At 54.5% G+C, this 21453-nt stretch overlaps 2 protein-coding genes across 3 annotated transcripts in view; one reads left to right on the top strand and one right to left on the bottom strand.

Moving 5' to 3' along the window:
* The window catches only part of MAP2K3 (mitogen-activated protein kinase kinase 3), a 34288-nt gene extending 32587 nt beyond the window's left edge, over nt 1-1701 (bottom strand). Inside the window, exon 1 of one of the 2 annotated variants that reach the window (XM_054080601.1) lies at nt 1610-1701. In XM_054080601.1, coding sequence (XP_053936576.1) covers nt 1610-1625 — 16 coding nt within the window. In that variant the 5' untranslated portion in view covers nt 1626-1701. Of the gene's footprint in view, nt 1-760; nt 789-1609 lie in introns of those variants that run through there. The other variant, XM_054080602.1, reaches the window with a different exon arrangement.
* A 6027-nt stretch (nt 1702-7728) lies between these two features.
* On the top strand, nt 7729-21402 carry NATD1 (N-acetyltransferase domain containing 1). The gene is made up of 3 exons (XM_054081001.1): nt 7729-7895; nt 14276-14394; nt 15103-21402. The coding sequence occupies exons 1-3, from the start codon at nt 7799-7801 to the stop codon at nt 15217-15219; spliced, it is 333 nt and encodes a 110-aa protein (XP_053936976.1). The 5' UTR covers nt 7729-7798; the 3' UTR covers nt 15220-21402.
* The last annotated feature ends 51 nt before the right edge of the window (nt 21403-21453 follow it).

The raw sequence follows: 21453 nt of genomic DNA, 5'->3' as shown, positions 1-21453 counted from the left end.
ACCATTCCTATCACGCGTGTCACAGCCAGCCACGCGCATCCCCAAAAACTCCTGAGGCAGGAGACAACCCCGTGACTAAGCCAGAATGACGGCAGGCGAGTTTTGGTACGCATCCATCATGGAAACAGCCAACCTGAGAGCTTCAACGCAGCACCTTCCGCTTACTGCCACCATCGACGTCAGCCCAAGAAGGCAAAGCAAGCAGCAAAATGAAACCTGAGACTGCTTAGCTGAATATCCCTAAGGAAAATTAGGGAAATTTAGCTTAAATTCAGGCCCTTCGAAAGGAAAGGCACAAAGAGCTGCCACGAGCGCTGCCGGCACCATCCGCAGCCCCAGCACCTCGAGCGGTGAGCATCCCTAGGCGACAGCGAGAAACCCGCTCTGAGGGCTGGTGCTGCCGACACGGATGCAAAACCCAGGAGAGGCACGGCAGGATGAGAGGAGTGGGATTCGGAGAGGCAGCACACGCTCAGGATCAATCTCTGTGCTGAAGCTGCCCTGACAGAAGCAAAGGAACTCCGGTCCGAGCAGAACCCGGAGCTGCCAGCGCCAGCAGAGACCGGGCACACTCAACACACGTGTGACACCTCCAGCTCAGGATAGAAAGGCTTTGTATGAATGAACCAGCGCCAGCCCCGTGCAACCAGAAACCCGTGGACACAGAAAGGTTCCAAACTTCCCTCCCAGGTGCTCCCGCAGGCATCGCCTTTCGCCGCCGGCCAAACCGCTCTGCCCAAACCCTCCTCTCCGGACTCACCTCTTCCCTCCATCCACACATCCAGAGGCACCGAGCCGAGCCGGGGAGCAGCCAGGAGCCTTTTTAAGGGCTCCGTGAGTCAGAGGCTCCGCTCCCACCGCCGGCCCGGGCTGAATCACCGCCCGGTGAATCCTTTGCACACAGGAAACCGGAGCCGCGGTCCCTCCGGGGAGCTCGGGAACATCGAAGTCACGCCGGGGTGCGCTCACCGGCTCACACGGCCCCTGAGCGGCCAGCGAAGCCCCCGCACCGAAAAGGGGGTTCATCCCAGCGTGGAACCGGAGCCCGGCAGCATCGGGGTCCCGATAGCATCGAGCCTCCGGTAGCACCGGCTCTCGGCGGCATCAAGTCCTCGGTAGCACCGGGCTCTTGACAGCACCGGCTCCCGGTAGCATCGAGTCCCCGGTAGTACCGAGCACCTGGTAGCACCGGGCTCTCAGGAGCACCATGTCCCCGGTAGCACCAAATCCCCGGTAGTACCGAGCCCCTGGTAGCATCGGGCTCCCGATGGCACCCAGTTCTCAGCAGCATCGAGTGCCCGGTAGCATCGAGCCCCCGGCAGTACCGAGCCCCTGGCAGCATCGGGCTCCCGGTAGCACCGCCCCCTCTGCCTTCCCCCGGTACCACAGCTCCCCGGGTAAGCCACACCGTGACAGCGGCACAGCCGCCGGCCGCACACAACGGCAAACCCGGCTGCTGCCGCCCCCGCCACCGAACGGACCCGCCGCGCACCGGGAGCCTCGCCCCGCTCCTTCCCGCCCCGCCTGCGCTGGGCAGCAGCGCCGCTGCCCGCGGGTCTCGCCGGACCCAACGAGACGACTCAACCGGCCGCATCCCCCCGGTCCCTACCTCTGGGCACGGACATGGCGGCGGCCCCGCGGCGGAGTCCGGCCCAGCGCGGCGGCCGCCGGGGAGGAGCCTCGGGGCGCCGCGGCCGGAGGGAGGCCACGCCCTCAGCGCCATCGGATTGGTCAGAGGTGGACTGTCCACGCCTCCTCAAAATCGGATTGGTCGGCGGCAAAAGAGGCCGCGCCCCCGAGCAACTAGATTGCCAGAGGTGCCCGAGGTCACGCCCCTGCTCAATCGGATTGGTCAGCGGCGGGGAGCGGGCGTGGTCAACGCCGCCGCGGGAACAGCTTCGCGGTTCTCTGGCGCGGCTAGGAGGGTGAAGTGAAGCGGGCGGGCGGGAGAGCGGCACTGCGGTGCGACGGGGTTGTCCCCGCTGTCCCCCCGGCGGGCAGAGGTGGCGTTTGGGGTGCATCACCGCCCAGGAGCCCCCAGGCCAGCCTGAGGGAGGGAAGCATGAGGGAATGGCTGAGGCTGGACGGGGAGGCTGGTGCTGTGCTGTTGAGAATGGCCAAGCTCATCTCATCTTCCATGGGACCCAGCGGTGGGTCTGGCTGAAAAGTTCATGGAATCTGTTCCCCTCCGAGTGTTTGAGGAGTCAATCCCTCGTAGCCCAGCAGAGCATAGAATCGTCAAGGTTGGAAAAGACCTCGAAGATCATAGAATCATAGGATAGTTTGGATTGGAAGGGAACTTAAAGCCCGTCCAGTTCCACCCCCTGCCCTGGGCAGGGAAACCTCCCACTGGATCAGGCTGCCCAAGGGCCATCCACCCTGGCCTGGAACACCTCCAGGGATGGGGCAGCCACAGCTTCCCTGGGCAACCTGGGCCAGGGCCTCACCACCCTCACTGTGTATAAATTCCTCCTTAGGTCCAGTCTAAATCTGCCCCTCACCAATTTATAACCGTTCGCCCTCATCCCATCCCCACAAACCTTTGTAAAAGTCCCTCCCCAGCTCTCTTGCAGCCCCTTTCAGGTACTGGAAGGTCGCTATAAGGTCTCATCGGAGCCTTCTCTTCTCCAGGCTGAACAACCCCAACTCTCTCAGCCTGTCCTCGTAGGGAGGTGCTCCAGCCCTCTGATCATCTTTGCAGCCTCCTCTGAACCCGTTCCAACAGCTCCATATCCTTCTTGCGTTGAGGATTCCAGAACTGGACACAGTATTCCAGATGAGGTCTCACAAGAGAAGAATAGAGGGTCAGAATCCCTTCCCTCATCCTGCTGGCCACGCTGCTTTGGATTCAGCCCAGGATACGATTGGCCTTTTGGGCTGTGAGTACACATTGTCGGCTCATGTCGAGCTTCTCATTGACCAGCACCCTCAAGTCCTTTCCTGCAGGGCTGCTCTCAGTCACATCATCCCCCATCCTGTATTGAAATTGGGGAAATCATCCACCCTGACACCACTCCGCCAAATAAACCACATCCCAAGTGCCACGTCCTCCCACTTCTTGAACCCCTCCAGGGATGATGACTCCACCACTGCCCTGGGCAGCCTCTGCCACTGCTTCGCCACTCTTTCAGTCAAGATTTTTTTCCTAATATCCAAACTAAACCTCCCCTGGTGCAACTTGAGGCTGTTAACGGATATAGCACATCCTGGAGCAGGGATGCTCCCCCAAACACCTGAGCTGGGCTGCAGAACATAGCGGATGAACAGGACACGAGTGATGTCCAGATGTACAAGCAAAAAGGAGATTGCAAGTGCCATTTTTCTGGCTGAAATTCCTTGCATGATCCATACAGACACATTAGAAGGGTTTGGGAGTGGAGGGCAACTGCCCGCAGCCCTGGTGAAATCACAACTGGTTTGTCACAGCCTGTTCTCCGCTTTGCGTTTTGCAGAGCATTTGGGATCAGGTTGAGGGCTGGAAAACCTGCCTGAAAACCACAGCAGGAGGAGGAAGGAGCTGGGCAGACTCAGTTCTGCATCTGTGCAGGGGACCAATGCCTCGAACAGAGCAGGAATAAAGTAGCGATGGCATAAGATCTGGCAGCTGCAAATTGAAGCTAGAAAAGTTCAAATGGGACATAAATTACAGGTTTTTACTAGGGAGAGCAATTACCTTTCTGAGAGACTTAGTAGATTCACCACCTTTCAAGTCTTTCAACACAGTCTTCCTAAAAACACTCTGCTCCAGCCCAGCCGCAGGGTTATTAGCTCTGATGCAAGAGCTGTGGATGTCACCACCGCCCAGGCTGGGCAAGCAGGAGTGGGAGCAGAGGGGCCCTTCCTGGCATTCAGCCGTACAAATCTCTGAATCAGCAATGAGCTTTGAACTCCAACTTGGCTGATCCGAATGGGTTTGGGCTGGGCGAGTGTTTGGGTGCAAGATCTGGGGGGTGCCCGGCAGGGCAGAGCATCATCAGCATCTTTGCAAATGTGCAGCTGGATGTGGCCCTGTGGGGACCGGTGGGACCGGCTTTGACACTCGGCCACGGTGCTGGTGGCACCTGGGGTGTTATTGCAAGTGCAGGGCACAACCGTGCCGTCCCCAAGCACATTGCGTGCAACACCATTCTCCGCGGCTGGAAATCGCTGCTGGCCCCGGCTGCAATTACAGGGGTGGATGAAAAAAAGCTGCAGGCTTTTATTCACCCATCTTGAGTCGCCGGGCACTTTCGCAGGCAGGCAGGGTTTTGTTGCCTGCTTTGAGGCAGGAGCGCTGGAAAAGCACAGTGGAAATTTGGGTACGCTCAGCATCTTAATCCGAGATGGGAAGGTGTGGGGCTGAGGATGAAGCCCATGGACCTCTGCGGGCTGCAAGAGGAGGACCAGAAGCAGTGTGTGGTCACCTTCTCTTCAGTGGTTGGGCATGAGGACTTCTGTGGAGCACCTTTTCTCTCCTTCTGCAGCCTCTCAGTGCCTGCCTGCTTCCTTTCGCCCACACCTCTGCTGCCTTCTCGAGCCGCTGCGGTCAGACATGGCAAACTCTTTGCTGGAGAAGCATATCTGAAAAATCCAAGGCAGCTGTAACTGCTGGCCTGAGAGAGAGGGAATCATCCCCGGCAGAACAAAGCATCACGGCGAGCCTGAATACTCCCAGAAATTTTAGCAAGGATGCTGGATTTTTGGCACCCCAGATGGATGCTCGGTGTTTCCAGGGTGCTGTAGGCTAAGCTGTGGGTTTGCAGGCTCCAGAAGGAATTCCCAACGGAGAGAAAGAGGGGGAGGCAGGGGCACATCCTCGGACCAGACCTCACTGAACACACTGGGATGCTGGCATTTGACACCCATCACCAGCGCTGGACCCCTGCTGCAGGGCTGCACCAGGCTTGGGGTGGAAATCAAGCAGAATAGGGTGTCCCCAACATCCCCAGCACAGCAATCGAGGAGCCTCTTGCTTTTTTCTATGCAAAACCGGCTTCTCCTTTCCCCTCTCTCCTAAAGTTTCCCTGGACTGACTGACTTTGCCGTGAGCATCACTGCACGCTGGAGGACATCAGCTCTCCCAGCGGGGTGCAGGATTAGGCCCCCTTCTCTGTCTACCCCAGGCTCCCTCCTGCCCTCGGGCTTGTGCTGCTTCTTGCAGCGTGTCTGCCTTCCCCTGCTCCACGTCTTTCGCTGTCTGTATCTTCTGGCACCGCCATACGGTGTGGGAGCACAGGCGGAGCAAAAGGGGATGAAGAGAAGGACTGACATTTTCCAGCCTTTTGTGGCGGAGGAGGAGGGTGAAGAAGCCCTCTCTCCTCGCAGGCTGATCCATGCAGACGGGAGCAGGAGAGCGTGACCCCAACGGGCACAGCACCCACACCCAGCACCAGCCACAGCAAGGGAAGAACACAAACCAAATAAATCCAGCGGCCAATGGATTAATTAGCTGATGTACTCTTAACTTGGGGAGCGGGAGACAAAGGGATGACTAAACAAAGGCCAAGCTACACAAGGCTGTATTTAGGCACTGAATAGCTGCTGGTGAACTATTAGAGTTCCAGATTAATTTTGGGTGTTGCTGCTTGTTCTGCTGCGCAGGCAGCCACCGTCCTGCCCCGCTGCGCAGCCGGCGTGCAGACACCCCGGCCAGGCTCAACTCCTACCTCCAAAAGCTTTCGGTTCAATTATATACATGCAAGGTCCTACGCTTGGGTTGGGGCAATCCGTGGCCTCAATACGAGACAGCGTGGTTGAGAGCAGCCCTGTGGAGAAAGACTCGGCGTGCTGCTGGGTGAGAAGCTCAACGTGAACTGACAATGTGCGCTCGCAGCCCAGAAACCAACCGTGTCCGGGGCTCCATCAAAAGAAGCGCGGCCAGCAGGGCGAGGAAGGGGATCCTGCCCCTCTACTCTGCTCCCATGAGACCTCACCTGGAGTTCTGAGTCTGATTCTGGAATTCCTAACATAAGAAGGGCATGGGACTGTTGGAACGGGTCTGGAGGAGGTCATGAAGATGATCCCAGGGCTGGAGCACCTCTGCTATGAGGACAGGCTGAGAGTTGGGGTTGTTCAGCCTGGAGAAGAGAAGGCTCTGGGGAGACCTTAGAGCAGCTTCCAGTGCTGGAAGAGGCTCCAGGAAAGCTGGGAGGGGCTTTTTATCAGGAAGCACAGGGATAGGATGAGGGGGAATGTCTTTAAATTGGAGGGGGGAAGATTTGGATTAGACGTTAGGAAGAAATTCTTCATTATGAGGGTGGAGAGGCCCCGGCACAGGTTGTCCAGGGAAGTTGTGGCTGCCCCGTCCCTGGAGGTGCTCGAGTCCAGCTTGGATGGGCCCTTGAGCAGTGGTATAGAGGGAGGTGTCCCTTCCCATGGCACGGGGGTGAAACTGGAAGGGCTTTAAGGTCCCTTCCAACCCAAACCCTTCTATGATTCTGTGATATTGAAGTGTTGCTGCTGCAGCTCCATGGACGTAGAGGCAACACACACACACACACACACACGTTTCCTCACCCAGTTTTGCGCAGGCTGGATGCACCACAATCCCTGGGCAGACCTTGATGTACAGGATGTGGTGCGGGGAAGCTCCGGTTCCTTCTGGTTTTGCGGGTACACTTAGTGCAGCCGTCCCACAAACACTGATTATGGCATCTGCATCCCCCCCAGGCATCCAGACAAGAAAGACATTGAGGTCATGGAATGTGCCCAGAGAAGGGGAATGGAGCTGGGGAAGGGGATGGAGAACAAGTCTTACAAGGACCGGCTGAGGGACCAGGGGTTGTTCAGCCTGGAGGAGTCTGAGGGGAGACCTCATCGCTCATCTGCAACTGCCCGAAAGGAGGGTGCTGGGCTCTTCTCCCAGGTGACAGGAGACAGGACGAGAGGGAACGGCCTTAAGCTGCGCCAGGGCAGGGTCACATTGGACATCAGGAAAGATTTCTCCACCGAAAGAGCTCTGAGGCGCTGGCACCCCATGGTGGAGTCCCCATCCCCTGAGGGGCTTGAAAACCGGGCAGATGAGGTACTCAGGAATGTGGTTCAGTAGTGGACAGGGACGACTGGACTCCATCTCTAAGGTCTTTTCCAACCAAGTGGTTATGTGATTCTGTGGTTGTATGATTATATGATTCTGTGATTGTGTGATTCCATGATTCTACGGTTCTGTGTTTCTACGATTCTGTGGTCTTGTGAATATGTCATTCTATGATTCTATGATTGTGTGAGTCTGTGATTTTATGATTCAGTGATTCTGTGATTATATGACTCCGTGATTCTATGATTTTGTGATTCTATGATTCCATGATTCTGTGATTATATGATTCTGTGATTGTATGATTCTCTGGGTTTGTGAATATGTAATTCTATGATTACGTGATTCCATGGTTCTATGATTATGTGATTGTGTGATTCCATTATTCTATGATTCCGTGATTCTATTATTCTATAATTCCATGATTCTGTGATTCTATAATTCTGTGATGCTATGATTCCATTACTCTGCGATTGTGTGATTCTGGGGTTCTATCATCCTATCATTCCATGATTCTGTGCCTCTATAATTCCCTGATTCTGGGATTCCACTCTCCATCCCCTCGGCTCCGACCTCCCCGGGCTGCCGGGGCAGTGCCTGCGCTGCCGCCTCCATCCGCGCGGGGGCGCTGCGCTGGGGTGGGCTCTGGGGGCGGTGCGGGCGGGCGCAGCCCGTTCCCAGCCGAGGCGACGGTACCAAAACAAACGCTCGGCGCGGCCATTGGCTGCGGCGCGGGCACGTGGCGCCCAGCTGGCGCTGCTGCGGCGCTGCCGGCGGGGCCCGGTCATGGCGCACGCGGCGCCGCTCGGCCTCCTCGAGCAGGGCTGCCCCATCCGCGTGGAGCACGACCGCAAGCGCAGGCAGTTCACCGTGCGGCTCAACGGTAAGGGACGGGGGGCGGCGGGGCTCCCCCCTGAGCCCGGCCCTACCGCCGTGACAGACCCGGCACACGCAGTCCCCGTTTCGCTTCCCCCCACCCCCAACAATTTCGGTCCCGTTCCCCTCCCTTCGGTCCCGTCCCCCTCCCTTCCCTCCCCCCATTCTTGCCCGTCCTCATCATCCCCTGTCCACCCCATTCCTTCCCCCTCCGTTTCCCCCCTTCCCTCTTCACTCTCTATTCCTCGCCCCCATTCCTGTCTGTCCCCCATTTCCCCCTTCCTATTCCTCCCCCCCATTCCTGCCTGTCCCCTATTTCCCCTTTCCCGATTCCTCCCCCCCATTCCTGCCCTTCCCCTATTTCCCCCCTCCCCACTTCACCCCCTATTCCTGCCCTTCCCCCATTTCTCCCTTCCACCCCCCATTCCCGCCTGTCCCCCATCTCCCCCTTCCCTCCTTCCCCCTCATTCCTCCCCCCATTCTTGCCCATCCCCTATTCCCCCCTCCCCACTTCCCCCTCATTCCTCACCCAGTTCCTGATTGTCTCCCATTTCCACCCTCCCCACTTCACTCCGTGTTCCTCCCCCCATTTTGCCCATTCCCCATATCCCCACTCACTTCTTCCCCCTCCCAATTTCACCCCTCTCCGTTTCTTCTCTCCCTGATTTCCCCCTCTTCCCTCCTCCCCCCATGCCCCTGTGTCCTCAGCCCCTTCCTCTCTACACCCTACTCTGCTGCTCTGCTCCCCCCAGTGCCCCTGCATACTCTTTTGAGCCCTCCTGGACCTGCCTCCATGCCTCTCCATCCTTCTTCCCCACCTAGAAGCTTGGCCCAGGAGTTCTTGGGGCCTCCTGGCTCTCTGGATCAATGTCGGGGTGTGGAGCCCTGGGCAGGTCTTGGGGGCGACTCGCTGGGCCTCCGTGGAATAGGTGCCTTTGGATGACATGGAGATGCCATGCCGGATTGGTGCTGGGGGACATTCCTTGGGGTGTGAGCTGTTGAGTGGCTTTCCTGGTGGGATTCCTGCAGGGAAGCCCCTCGGAGGTGTGAGGGACAGTGGCACTGCAGGGTCCTACCTGGTTTAGTAGGATCCCCAGCACAGAGCCAAGCTGCCATGAGCAGAGATCTGGTGACACCTCTCCCAACACCTCCATTGTGTATCAGGCAGAGGGAACAGAAAAGTAAGTGCTCCTCACTTTTCTTTATGGCACACTAATTCCTTTCCAGCCATCCTCTTAATGATTAATCTCAAATATTCAATGATCCCAACCTCTCTTCCCTGTCAGATAATCCTGCCGAGCACCACTCTGGGGACAAGAAACTGCCTGGCTGCCCTACAGAAACTGCAGGGCAGTTTCCCCTTAAAAAATTAAACTAATTAAATGGGTAATTCCAAAATTATCCAGGCTGCAGGAAGCATTTGAGAGAAAACAACAGGAATAGTCTGAATTTTATTTTAGACTCTCTCTCCCCTCTCTTTTTTTTCTTTTTTTTGTTTCAACCACTAATTACAAAGCGCAGGCTGAAGGCTTGGTGGTGGTGGAGCAAGGAAGGAGAAGACTGGGTGCGGAGAAATTATGTCACCAACTGCTTATTTCAAACAGGGATCAAACGAGGTCCTAGGTGATGGGTCCCTGCTGCCATCACAAGAGCCATAACACAGTGTTCTCTGTGGAGTTTGTACATGCATGAAGGAAAGGGGAGAGCGAAGGACCAATGACTATTAAGGAAATGTAATCTTTATTGTGTGTTAGGGAATAAAGGCTCTTCCAGCTGTGCTGTGGGCCAAATAGCGTTTGGCGGCCAAGTGGAGATGAGTTGGGTCTGGAAAGGGTGAACTTCAGGAGTGAATTAGCTGTGAGACCTGTGGTGGGAGTTGCATGTGAACCAGCACAAAAGCTTCTGCTCCCGGAGGGACCGTGGCTTAGGAAGCCACAGCCTTTCCCAGGGTTGTAGGTGGATTCCAGTGATCAGGGTGGATTTTTCTGGTTGTTCAGGGAGACTGAACCCTTTTGTTGTGAGTTCAGCGCCAGCCACATAAGGAAGCTGAGCTGAGCAGAATCCTGGTGTAACGGTATTCCTGCTGCTGGGCTGACTAATATTCTTGCAGAGTGGGTGACCACCTCTCCTTGTTAGGCATTTGCTGATAACAGGTGAGCCCTGGAAGGTGGTCAAGAGATAACCATTGCTACAGGGTGTTTATCTCCTGGGCTGCTCTCTTCATCCCTTCTGCCTCTGGCACAATGAGTATCAGTGATGCTGAATGCTCTGGTGGGTTTTCCCTGCTGGATGCAGGGGAATGATGACAAAGGGGTCAGGCACTGATTTTAGTGTCACTGTGATCCACGTGTCCCTCTGAGAGCACTTTTGTCCCATGTTGCTGTGCTGTGGCAGAGATGAGCAGCAGCCAGTGGAACGAACCTGCAGCTCCAGGGTCAGCTTGTCTCTGCTGTCTCGATCCTAATTTCAGCTACATGTCAAGTGTGGATGATCCTCTGGGAAAACACAGCGCATTGGGATTGTGGACCAAGGAGCCAGGCTTTGCTTATATCCCATAATTGCTGGTCTCACTATTTGGTGGTGTACGGTAGCGCGGTGTCGGGTAGAAAACTTTCCATGATGGCGTTTTTATAGAAATCCCTGTAGCAAGAGGCCTGAGGCACTGTGGAAGCTGTGAACCAGTTGTGAAAGTGTTTGTTTTCAGCATCGTCCTGTGTTTGGCTTTGTGCCTTGGTATAACCTCACATCAGGACTCTCTCCCTGTATGCAAGGAAGATGAATTGTGTTTGGTGCTGTATGGTCTCCCTGTCTTTCCCTTCTCTGCTCGTTGCTCCCCTTTCTCCCTTTGTTGCTGCGTATGGCTCCTAAAACTCTGACAGAAACAGTGGCTTCACTTTAACACATTCCCTTTTTCTTTGCATCCCAGATGCAGAATCATTGAGAACTGAAAGTAAAGCTGATTATAACCAGACCTCACTGAGCTTTGTTATCCCCCTGAGAGTAGGGTTGAAGGAAGCCCAACTGGATCTGTAATCAGTTGAGATGTGACTAACAACACAAGCCAGACAGAAACCTCCCCATGCAGTGAGTGCATTGGAAAACAGCAATTTGTCAAAGCTAAAAACTTCCATGGGAATCATTTGGACCGGTTTTGTCAGGAAGAGTTGCGGAAGGTTTTTTTGGATCAAAGGTAAAGTTTCTGGTCAAAACAAGAAACCCAGGAGACCCCTACCCAAAGCAGCCGGCTGGGCTGTCCTGCTGGCAGAGCCTCTTAGGGTGAGGGACCAGCACTTTTAGCAGCGGCTGCGTTGAATTCTCAGTGCTCATTAAGCACATTAGGCTCTCTGGTCAGGAAAGGGACTCACTGCATGCATTGAGTTGCTCTGGTTCTCTGCTTCTTGCACACCCGCACTCCCATTCATTCGATGTGTGGGTGCAGCAAGTCACCCTTCCCAAACCTCCCACTCCTCCCTAGATGGGTTTGGGCAGCATCCAGTAGCTGGAAGCTCCTACTTTGTCTGCTGCCGATCTGAGTCTCAAGAGCTCTTTGTCAGGAGTCCAGACTCGGGTTTATTAGGAAGACTGAAGCAGGTCATGCCTGGGTGCTTTCCTCCCTACTGGGACAGATGCCCTCCAGGAGGGGAAAGCTGCCTCGTTTGCAGCGGGAATGGCGGAATCTGGTCGCCAGACACTGCATCAAGATATCCCCACTCATCTCCTGTGCTGCAGTCACCTCGAGAGAGCTCCTAAACAGGAAACTGCTGCAAACCAGAGTCCCCCCCTGCTGCTGCTCCAGCAAGTGAGGCCCCTCTGTGACAGTTGTGCTGTCTCTGCTCAGCTCTGTCTGTTGTGTTCTGTTGTGTTTTCTCTCCGTAGTAACATGCCAGTGGCTCCCTTGGGAGCACGGTCAGCGTGCAGCAAGCCCTGGCCTGGGATGCATGAGCTCTTCAGGACATCCTGTCCTCTCAGCTTGCCTCACGTGCAGCTTCAGCAGCACCTCAGCTGCTCTCTGACTCTGGGCTTTCCTGATCTGAAAGTGGAAAATGGGGCTGGTGTCTGTTCTCTCCCTCTTGCTCTTGGAGAATGGCTTTGCAGCAGTGCCATAAGGAGGCTGGAGCTCCGGGGCTGCCTCCAAAGGCCAGCGACCAAGCATGGAATTGGCCCTCAGGCAGCAGCCAGCCCTCGCCAGGCCCCTGCCCTGCTCTGGTCCCAACACACAATGGTGCCTTGTGGGCTGGGGCCAGCACAGAGGGACAGGGAGAAGGCCTTGTACTGGAGGGACGGGTCCTGCTGTGCTGCTGATGCCATTGTATCCCCTCACCAGGCAGGTGCTGTGTGCGCCCTGGAAGAGGGGGTTGGCGAAGGATGGGCTGGAGCAGGGTGCTGATGTCTTACCAGGTGCCTGCCGTGTCCCTTCCTCAGCTCTGGGCTGGGCTCGCTGCTTGTTCCCTGGGGGTTCATGAGCCACCCAGCCTGGGGACTTGTGTCTGGTGGTGTGACTGACCCTGCCCAAAGCCGTCCGCCCTGCTTGGGTAGAAGCTCTGTACCACTGGTCCTGGTGCAAACCCTTCACAGAGAGCAAGTTTAGACCTGGTCCCTTTCCCACCTCCTGGAAAAGCTTCCCCTTCTCTGTTCACCCTGTGATTCGAGGGAGGGCAGGCTGAAGCCCCGCTGTGCTGCCATTGCTGCTGTTTTCCTGGCGCGGGCTCCTCTTGCTCCTTTTTCTTGCTGTGCTGATTTGCATTGACTCAGACTTCCTCGCTCGCCGTGGCCTTGAAGCCAAGGCACTGTGCAGGGGACCATCTGCGAGTCAAACATCGCCATCAGCCCATGGACACTGCTCCGTCTGGCTGAGACTGGAGCCTGTTTTACCAGGCTTTGCCTGGGCAGGCTGATAAAATCTCTGCCCCAAAGTCTAAGTGGACAAGACAGGTGGGAGGCCAGCTTGCAGCATCCCTCTTAGGCCGTGTTTTAGTGTGGTTTCTGCTCATGTGCCCTCTTTTTGGGGGGATTGCTAAAAAAATGGGTCTGGGCTACTCCTTTGAGGGATCAACGCTACTTCCATCTCTCTCAGCTTTGCAATATTCTCTTTTCTGGGAGCAGTCCTGTATCCAAGGTACCGTGTAGCAGCAAGGCTGACTTCTTCCACCACTGGATTGCAGTAAGGTGCCTCTGCTCCCCCTCTCCACTCCAGCCCTGGGGAGTTCCTTTGGTGGGAAAACGAGGGTGATGCCTGGAGCTGCTCATGGAGAGCCCAGGAACAGTCCTGGTTTGGCTATATGGCCTACTTGGCCCTGCTTTGCCTGCAGTCTCAACCCCGGTGAGGGCAGTGTGGAGAGGTTGTACAGAGCAGCTGTTTCTGAAGGAAACAGGATTGGCCAGCAGAAAGCCTTTCTCTCCCTTTGCAAACAGCGAGTCACCTTAGAATTGTAGGAGATCAGGAGAACTGGGCTGGAGTTGTCAGCTGCAATGCAATAAAATAAAACATATTGAGCTCAGCTAAAGCACGGAGTAAATGCAGGTGAACCTTGTGGCCCTTTGCTCTCCAATAACCATCGGAGGGAAAGGAAAGGTTTCCATTAGTTTAATTGAGCTTGTCTTTTTGATTGGATTACATTTCTGAAACTCACTTTTAAATACAGAAACCGTCTAAAAATGAAATGTTTGGGTTTGCATTGAAGACGGAGCTCAGATTCTGCAGATGAGGCTGGTGGGCTGTTATTAACTCTGCTCTGACTTGTGCTGAAACTTCTTTTTTCCTGTAACTGAGCTGCAGTGAGAAAGGTCAGGCTGTTGCAACAGGAAATCTCTGTGTGTGCACGTGCCTGTAAATGTGTCTGCACAACCCCTTTGTATGCCTGTGTGTGCTTTCTGGTGTTTCTGTGGGACTCAAGTCTCCCAGCATCTCCCCCAAAATGTGTCTGAAATGCTGCAACACCAGGCCAAGAAGTCATGTCCTGTTTTATATGACATGACAAAAAACTCTGCACTGTAGAGAGAAAGGAACTTGTCAGCTTTGTCCTGTTCTTCCCTCATCAATACATCTCACCCCTCTTGCCAGCGGCTTTCCTACCCTAAACAAGTTGTGTTGGTGCATCAGCGATTCACATGTGGTTAGAAAACTTGCTTCTGGTGCAGGGGCTTGGAAAGGCCAAGCAGACCTGTCTCTGCTCGCACCTTCAGGGCACCAACAAAGGCATCCAGGTGTCATGGAAAGCCAAGCCTCCCACATAGCACCACAGCCATTCCCCAGGGTGCAAGGAATGCTGTGACCATCCCAAAGCTGCATGTTGTCCATCCACTGCTGTGGGCTCTCCGTGAACGGCTCCATCTGATGGTGATGGGCTGGGAGCTCCCCAAGCCTCACCCCTTTCTCGCATCCCCCAGGTTGCCATGATAAAGCAGTGCTGCTCTACGAATATGTGGGGAAGCGGATCGTGGACTTGCAGCACACGGAAGTACCAGACGCCTATCGAGGGAGGGGAATAGCCAAGCACCTCGCAAAGGTATGGCCCTAACCACCCTGAAGGGCAGAAGCCAGGCTCCATCACATTGGAATTGCATGCATGTCCTGTGGGAATCTTCCCTGCTCTGGTGGGAGATGTGTGACTGGTGGGGCAGATGGAACTCTGTGGTCAGACATCCCTATTTCTAGAGGCGAGAAGGGCTGGGTGAGTGCCAGCACGTCCAGCCGCTCACCCTGCCTCAGCCCTTTCCTCCTTGCAACGAACAGCCCTCCCGCCCACCTTGCAGGGGCTGATACAGCACCTCTCCAGGGGCTGGGCCCCCTCATGTCAAAGCTCCAAGGCCCTCATCAGTCCTTTTCCTGCTGTGGGCCCTGCCTTTGAGTCCCACAGCCATGCAGGGGGAGGTGTGGGGTGATGCTTTGTGGTTACAGCTGCTGGGTGACACAAGGTGGCCTTCTCGTAGTGTGGTTGGGCCACCTGCAGTGCAACATCCACCAGGCTGGATGCATTGAGAGTTACCCGGGGATCCCTGTTGACCTCTGGTTAATCTGAGGACCCTGTGGCATCGTGGAGGCTTTGGTGGGCTGGCTGTGCTCTCCCCTGCCTCACATTGGGGCTACTTGAGGGCATCTGCTGCTTCCCCCAGCTGAGTGTCAGGTGTGGGAGTGTGGACCCCACAAAGTCTCAGAGAAGAATGTAGGCTGGGTTGTTGGCAGTGACCCATCTGTCCTCTCTGGTTGGTTGCAGGCAGCCCTGGACTTTGTGGTGGAGGAAGACCTGAAAGCTCATCTGACATGCTGGTACATTCAGAAATACGTCAAGGAGAACCCGCTGCCACAGTACCTGGAACACTTGCAGCCTTAAGACAGGACTGCTCTGACACCAGCACGTCTGTCCCTGACTGTCCAATGCGGCCTTCGCTTCTCTGCGGTCTCAGGAAACCCCCTAGACACACACTCACAATTCCCATTTTTTAAAGCACATCCATGTGGTGCATGAGTGTGGGCACGACCTCCTTCTCTCTGCCCACAAATGAGCGTGGCTACAGCTCCTGGGCCAGGCTGGCTCTGGGCACACGTGGTGCCCCCCACTGCCCTTCCCAAGGCAGAAGGTGGAAGAGGATGATTTTTCTACCAAACTCCACCACAAGACCAGGAGGTGGCTCAATCTGCATCTCATCCTCTACCCTCCGCTTGGCGACAGCTCTGAACTTGTTGGGAGATGTTGGTTAGGGGTGGTCATGGGGTACCAGCCCCCGTTTCCTCCTGGCAGGTGGGGGAGGTGCTGTGGATTAAACCTTGTAGGACAGAAGGAGGTGTTGGAGTAGTCCCGGCCCTGTGGCTGGTTCATCCCCTGCAGCATCTGTTGGGCACCAGGCCTTGCTTACGCCCACATGGAGTACAGATGAGAACGTGTGGCTTGTGGTGGCACCTCAGGGGCTTTGCTGCACCGTCTGTGGAGACACTGGGATGGTGACACCTTCGAGCCTAGAGACAGAAGCCACGTGAGCAGTGGGCTTCAGCTTCAGGGGCTGTGGCAGAGCTCCCAGAGATGCCAGCTCCTGCCCAGCCTACTGTACAGAGCCCCAGCACTTCATCCCTGCTGGTTTGTGGGTGATCGTTACTGTCTCTGCTATCAGTGTTGACCATGCTGGTGTAGACACAGCCTGCTCAGGAGAGGAGCACCAGCCCCCGCAGTCATCCCTGGCCGGAGTAGCGAGGGGACATCCTGCACTTTTGCAGGCACCAGGGTGGTTTCCTGCAGCTGAAGAGGAAGGATCTTCCCCATCTCTCTCAGCTCCAGCGCTGCACCATTGTCTGCCCCAGGTCGTAAGGCTTGAGCCATCATTACATCCTGAGAACATCGAGGGTAAGGCAACCTGGTCGTGGTCCATCTCCAGGGCTTGATGCTAGAGCTGCCTGCCTCGCCTGGATGCTGATCACTTCTCTTATGGCCTTTGGAAAGGAGTCCTGGCTCAGCATTACCCGACTGCTCACTGGCCTCCTCGTGGCTCCAAGCCCAGGGTGCTGGCAGCATCGTGAGGTCCTTGGCCAGCAGCAGGAACACCCTTGCATCGCGCTGTTAACTCCATAGATGATGACCTCGTAGCACAGCTCAGCCGCAGTCAGATGTAGAGGTAACTCTTAACGGCAGGGCACTACTTGGCTCCAGCTTGCTGCCTGTCCTGCCTCACCCATCCTTTCCAGGGAGATCCCAGAGCATCTTCCCCTGAGTTCTTGGGGCTTCCTGGTGTCGCAGGGCTAGGCTGCAGCAGAGCTGGGGGCTGCAGCCAAGCAGAAGGAGCTAAATCACCTGCAAGCTAAATCTAGACTCAGCTTATCTCTCAGCAGGGACTAAAGTGTACAATCTGTGCCACGGACCGGACAAAGCCCTGGCCAAGAGGCAGCTCAACCCTCTCCTAGAGCTCCACGTAAAGTCTTTGGCAGCAAAGGCAAAACCTCATGCACCCTTCTGTCCTGGTTGGGTTGGTTGGAGTTGGAGACCTTGTGCCGGACCTCAGCCAGGGAGGCCCTGAGCTGTTCCTCATGGTCACCAGCTCAAGATGAAGCCCTTCTTGCCTTCCTGTGCTTTTGGTCTGCCCAGCACTGGTAACGTAGCCTCTGCCCACAGGCTTGAGGAGAGCTTCCCCAACTCCAGTCCTGCCTGGCCACATGGCAGACTGTGAGAGCTATGTCCACCATGTGCCTGGCGGCAGACCCATCTCCAGCTTGTGCTGCTCAGGAATGGCATCAGGCTCAGCCCTGCCGCTGCCTCATGTTTCTACCTTCTTTCTGTCTCTTCCAGCCTGGGTACAACCTTCAGGATGGCTTAGAGGGACTGGGAAAGGGTTGCAGGTAATGAACTAAAAAAAAGCGTCTTGAGAAGAAATCTGGGCTGCTAATTGTTCATCCTTTAACATGCAAAACACACTTGAACGTCTGCTTACAAGAGCAAGGCTGGCTCTTGACCCCAAGGGGAAGCTGAACCACGTCCTCTTCTGCAAGACAAGATAAGACACCGTTATATATTTGTCACAGTGGGGCAGGGTGCCTCACGGGAGCAATAGTGCAAGCCCAGCGCTGCAAGCCTCTGCCCTGGTTTTGTGCTCTTTTCCGCTGCATGACGGTTCCCAGAAGTACCCTGCTGTGTTTGCCACATGGGAGTGGCTCGCTAGAGGGTGTGTGGTGGTCACTGCATCGGCCGTGTCCCAGCGTCCAAGCCCAGCCCTGGCACCCTTTGTGCTGCTCTAGCAGGAAAACCAACCTTCCCAGTGCTGGATCACAAGTGACAATCGCTGCCTTAAATCAGGCACAGCACATGGTTTTGCTGCTGCTTTCCTTCAAGGTGCTACAGTCCCTCAGGTGTCTGTCCTGATGGAGATGCGTGCCAGTGCCAAGCGTTTCACTGCTGTGCCCATCCTCCACCCTGGCCTTCCCTCCGTGATCTTTGATGTCAGTGAATAGCATTACTCACAGGTTACCAGTGATGCCGCGGTACATGGTGCTCTTGTCATCTGGCACTGCTGGCTGGGAGATGGTTCGGGGTCCCTTTGGCGTTGGGCAACCCTCCCTCCTGCCTTTCCACCAGCCACTTTTTCCCACCTTGTCTCTGCAGAAAGGAGCTTTGAGTCCTGTGCTGCCCCTTGGTGCTGACTAAGCCTGGAGGAGATGGGGATCCTGGATTCTCTCTGGCAATGGCAGTGTGGAAGTGTTTTGGTTGAATATTGAGATCCCCAAACCCCTTTGAACTACAGACCTTGGTGGGTGGGGAAATGCAGATTGCTGTCAAACCTGCTTCCACATCATCCAACTTGAAATACCCTTTTTTCATCCACTTTCCAGCATTGTCTTCCTCTGTCCAAGGTTTCCATTCTGTTGAATTTGGTGGTTACAATGTGCCTTTCCTTCTCAGGACCTGTTACAAATGACCTTTCTGCTTTTGTTTATGTCTAACATTTATCTCTATCCCTCCCTCTGTCATACTATAAAACATGAACATATTGCATGGAATACAATACAATAAAAAGTGTGGCTTAACTGACCCACAGTGGCTCACTGGGCAGGAGGAGGTGCCTGGGGGACCTTGCGTGTCCCCAGCTCTGTCAGCACTGGGGTGGGTCGCTTCAGCAGAGAGCCTGTTGCACAGGTCCTGTCAAATGACTCTGCTCTCCCATCTGTGTCCAGGGTATGATTTGATTTTTGCTACCTTGTTGCTGCATATTTATTTTCTACATACGTGTAAACAATCTTTTTTTCATCCTCTATCAAATCTAACCCCAAATCTTTTAGGCAGTAACTGACCTGTGGCTGTCAGTGTGTCAGAGGTGGGAGAAAAGGCCAAAGTCAGCAGATCTGCATGTTGGTGTATTTGTCAGCTACTCTCCTACTGCCTCACCTGGAGAAAATGCTGCTTCTCTCCCTCATGAGGAAGAGGATCTTGTGCAAGAAGGACCCCATCCAAGTGGTTAGGATGATGGAGAGTCTGTAAGACCCTTGCTAGGTTCAGGACAAAGGATTCCTGATCCCAGGCCCGGTGCCAGCTGCAGCTCCCTGCAAGCAGCCCCTTGTGTCTCTTTATCACCTGGTGCTACCTGCAGCGCCCTTCTCCCATCACGGAACACTTTGGAGCCAGATCCCAAACAAGCCCAGCGTGCTCCCATTGCAACTGGACAGGGAGGCATGGGCTGAAGCTTTGGCATTTTATTTCAGGTCATCAGGGCTGGCTGACCTCATGATGACTGTGTAGAGCTTGGGGTGAGTGGGATTGCAACTGGTTCCTCTCCTTCGCTGGCTGATCAGTCGTGCCTCAAGCTTTCAGGCCAAACAGTCTTTGGGAATTATCCTGCAAATGCAGCCTCTCATGAGATGGCACTCAGTGCTTGTGTTCATCCATTGAAGATGTCTGAAAACATTAAGGCATGAAAATATTTAAATAGCTCGCTGGTGGCTTTGTTCCCTGCTGTGCTCTTTGGAAGCAATGCAGGCAGGCAGGAGGCTCAGAAAAGGCACTCTCTCTCTCTCTCTCCTGGGGCTGGCACTGCTCACCCAGGGAGCACAGCCCAACCAGCAGCACTTCAGGTCCCAGCACAGCATGTTTGCGTCGCTTCCTAAGGCTGGGTGGAAGCTACGGAGGCTGAGGCCAGAGTTTCAATAGCTGGAAATGCCAAGGCTGGAGGGAGTGGTGGGGAGAAGAGGCACAGCTTATTTACAGTTTTGATTTGATCCAACATGACAAGTGACAAGTGGCCCCCGGGCTGCAATTTGAGCAGGCAGGAGCGTGGGTTTTGCTCCTCCCAAGAGACAGTGTGGTAGATTTGGGTTATAGCACGAAGCCAGGCTGGCGCTGGTAATGCTCTCTGTTTACATTCCACATTCCAGACAGTCCGATGCTCAGGCCTGTCCCAGCAACGCCACCGCTCGGCCGCACGCTCTGCCAGGCTGGGCACACTTCCCAAACACCTCTTGTTAGTGCAAACACACAATTTACCTCCACCAAAAGAGCTGACCCCCCAAATTACAGCTGAGAAAGCTGGGATGCTGCTCTGGAAGCAGAGCCTCACGATGCCTGGGAAGGTGGAGGCAGCCCTGAGTTTGTTCTCTTTAGTCATATTACATCATTTAGAAATAACGTTGTCAAAAAGAGGCATTTTCTAGGAAGTGGAGCTGTAAAGCCAGTGCTGCTCTCCTCCTGAGTTGTCAGGCTGGTTATGCTTTCTGATGTGCTCCAAGCCAAAGACACCTGGCAGCACAGGAAAGGGAGGCTGTGGAGCAGGGACCTGCTGTTTGTCATGAGAAAATGAATTCCTGAACAAAAGGTTCCTCTGCTGGGAGCGAGAAAGGGCCCAGGAGAGGCACGAGGATCCTGGAGTGGCACAGCGCTCTGCACAGCACGACCCTGCGGGGCTGGGGTGTCATGGGACACCCCAAACCCCAGGATTACCTGGAGGTGGGAAACCTGGGACAGAGGCGATCCTGCACTCCGTTTTCTAGTGGTGTTCGGCTATGAATTCATTCATCCTGAGGGAAGCAGCAGTGCTGCAGCCTTGTTAAAGGATTTTCATTAGACAGTGGGTAACTCTAGGCTTGCTTTATTTACAACTCAGTTGGGCCACCCCTCAGTGAGTGGCAAAGGCCCTCACAAAATTATCAGATATTGACACATTTTAACATAGTGTTATACAATAGGAATTTTCTTTGAAAAGTTCTGAAGTGTTTTTCCATGTGCCTCTAGTTCTTTATTCTTCATTAACTCGAAAGTCCACAGAAGTCCACCTTCATAATTCATCTCCACTGTCTTGTTTCAATTCTACCTCAGAACTGATGCTTCAACAGGTCACGTTCCCCCTCCGGTTGTAAAAATCTAATCCCTATGTTCTAAGTCTAACATTTCTTACACAATCTGTTGATTCAGCTGGACTGGGGCTGCACATGGGTCAATCGAACAGTATTCTTGTAGTTTTTATAGAGATTAATTTCCAACACCTGTTCTTATTATATTCTTAATACAATACTCTATTTATCACAATCAACAATCAATAATATCTAAGTCCTACATGGTTATATTTATCATATTTTCTCATTTCCCTTGTGAGAAACACTTACTCACTGGTAAAATATTGCAAAGGACAAGTCTTCGAAGCAAAGGCAATAATACTTTTATTTTACAATTCGGCGCTGAATGGATGCCCTTCTAAACAAGGCAGCACATCTTACAAAAGCAGTGGGTGTTATAAACTAATTTTAGACGAAGATCCATGTAAATCCCCAAAGAATGTTAATTTTTTTAGGTTATCCAGCCGTGTCTGGAGACTCCCTTCAGGTTCTCTCTTGACCTAAACCAGCTACATCTTACAAGACCGCTCAGCATATCAATAAATTCCTGCAACTCTTAAGAGAGTATTCCTTCAGGTTCTTTATCCACGTCTGGAGATTGTCTGCATATTCTGTCTTGATACAAGACAGGCTCATATGACGAGAGAATTACACATACAATCCAGCTGCAGCAAAACTTATCCGTTAACTCTCACCCGAGCGATTCTGTGCTTGCAGAGTGGCCCCGGCCCGTTCCCCGGGCGGAGGCGGCGGCCGGGCCCGAGCG

This window comes from Cuculus canorus, chromosome 15 (genome assembly GCF_017976375.1).
Source record: "Cuculus canorus isolate bCucCan1 chromosome 15, bCucCan1.pri, whole genome shotgun sequence".
Classification (NCBI taxonomy): Eukaryota; Metazoa; Chordata; class Aves; order Cuculiformes; family Cuculidae; genus Cuculus; species Cuculus canorus.
Note: the sequence above shows the minus strand (reverse complement) of the source record. Positions and strands in the feature narration are given on the sequence as shown.

Excerpts from the sequence above, each read along its gene's own strand:
- NATD1 (XM_054081001.1), top strand. The coding sequence starts at position 7,799 with ATGGCGCACGCGGCGCCGCTCGGCCTCCTCGAGCAGGGCTGCCCCATC. Across the intron at positions 7,896-14,275 it reads GTTCACCGTGCGGCTCAACG|GTTGCCATGATAAAGCAGTG; the intron begins GTAAGGGACGGG and ends CGCATCCCCCAG. Across the intron at positions 14,395-15,102 it reads TAGCCAAGCACCTCGCAAAG|GCAGCCCTGGACTTTGTGGT; the intron begins GTATGGCCCTAA and ends GGTTGGTTGCAG.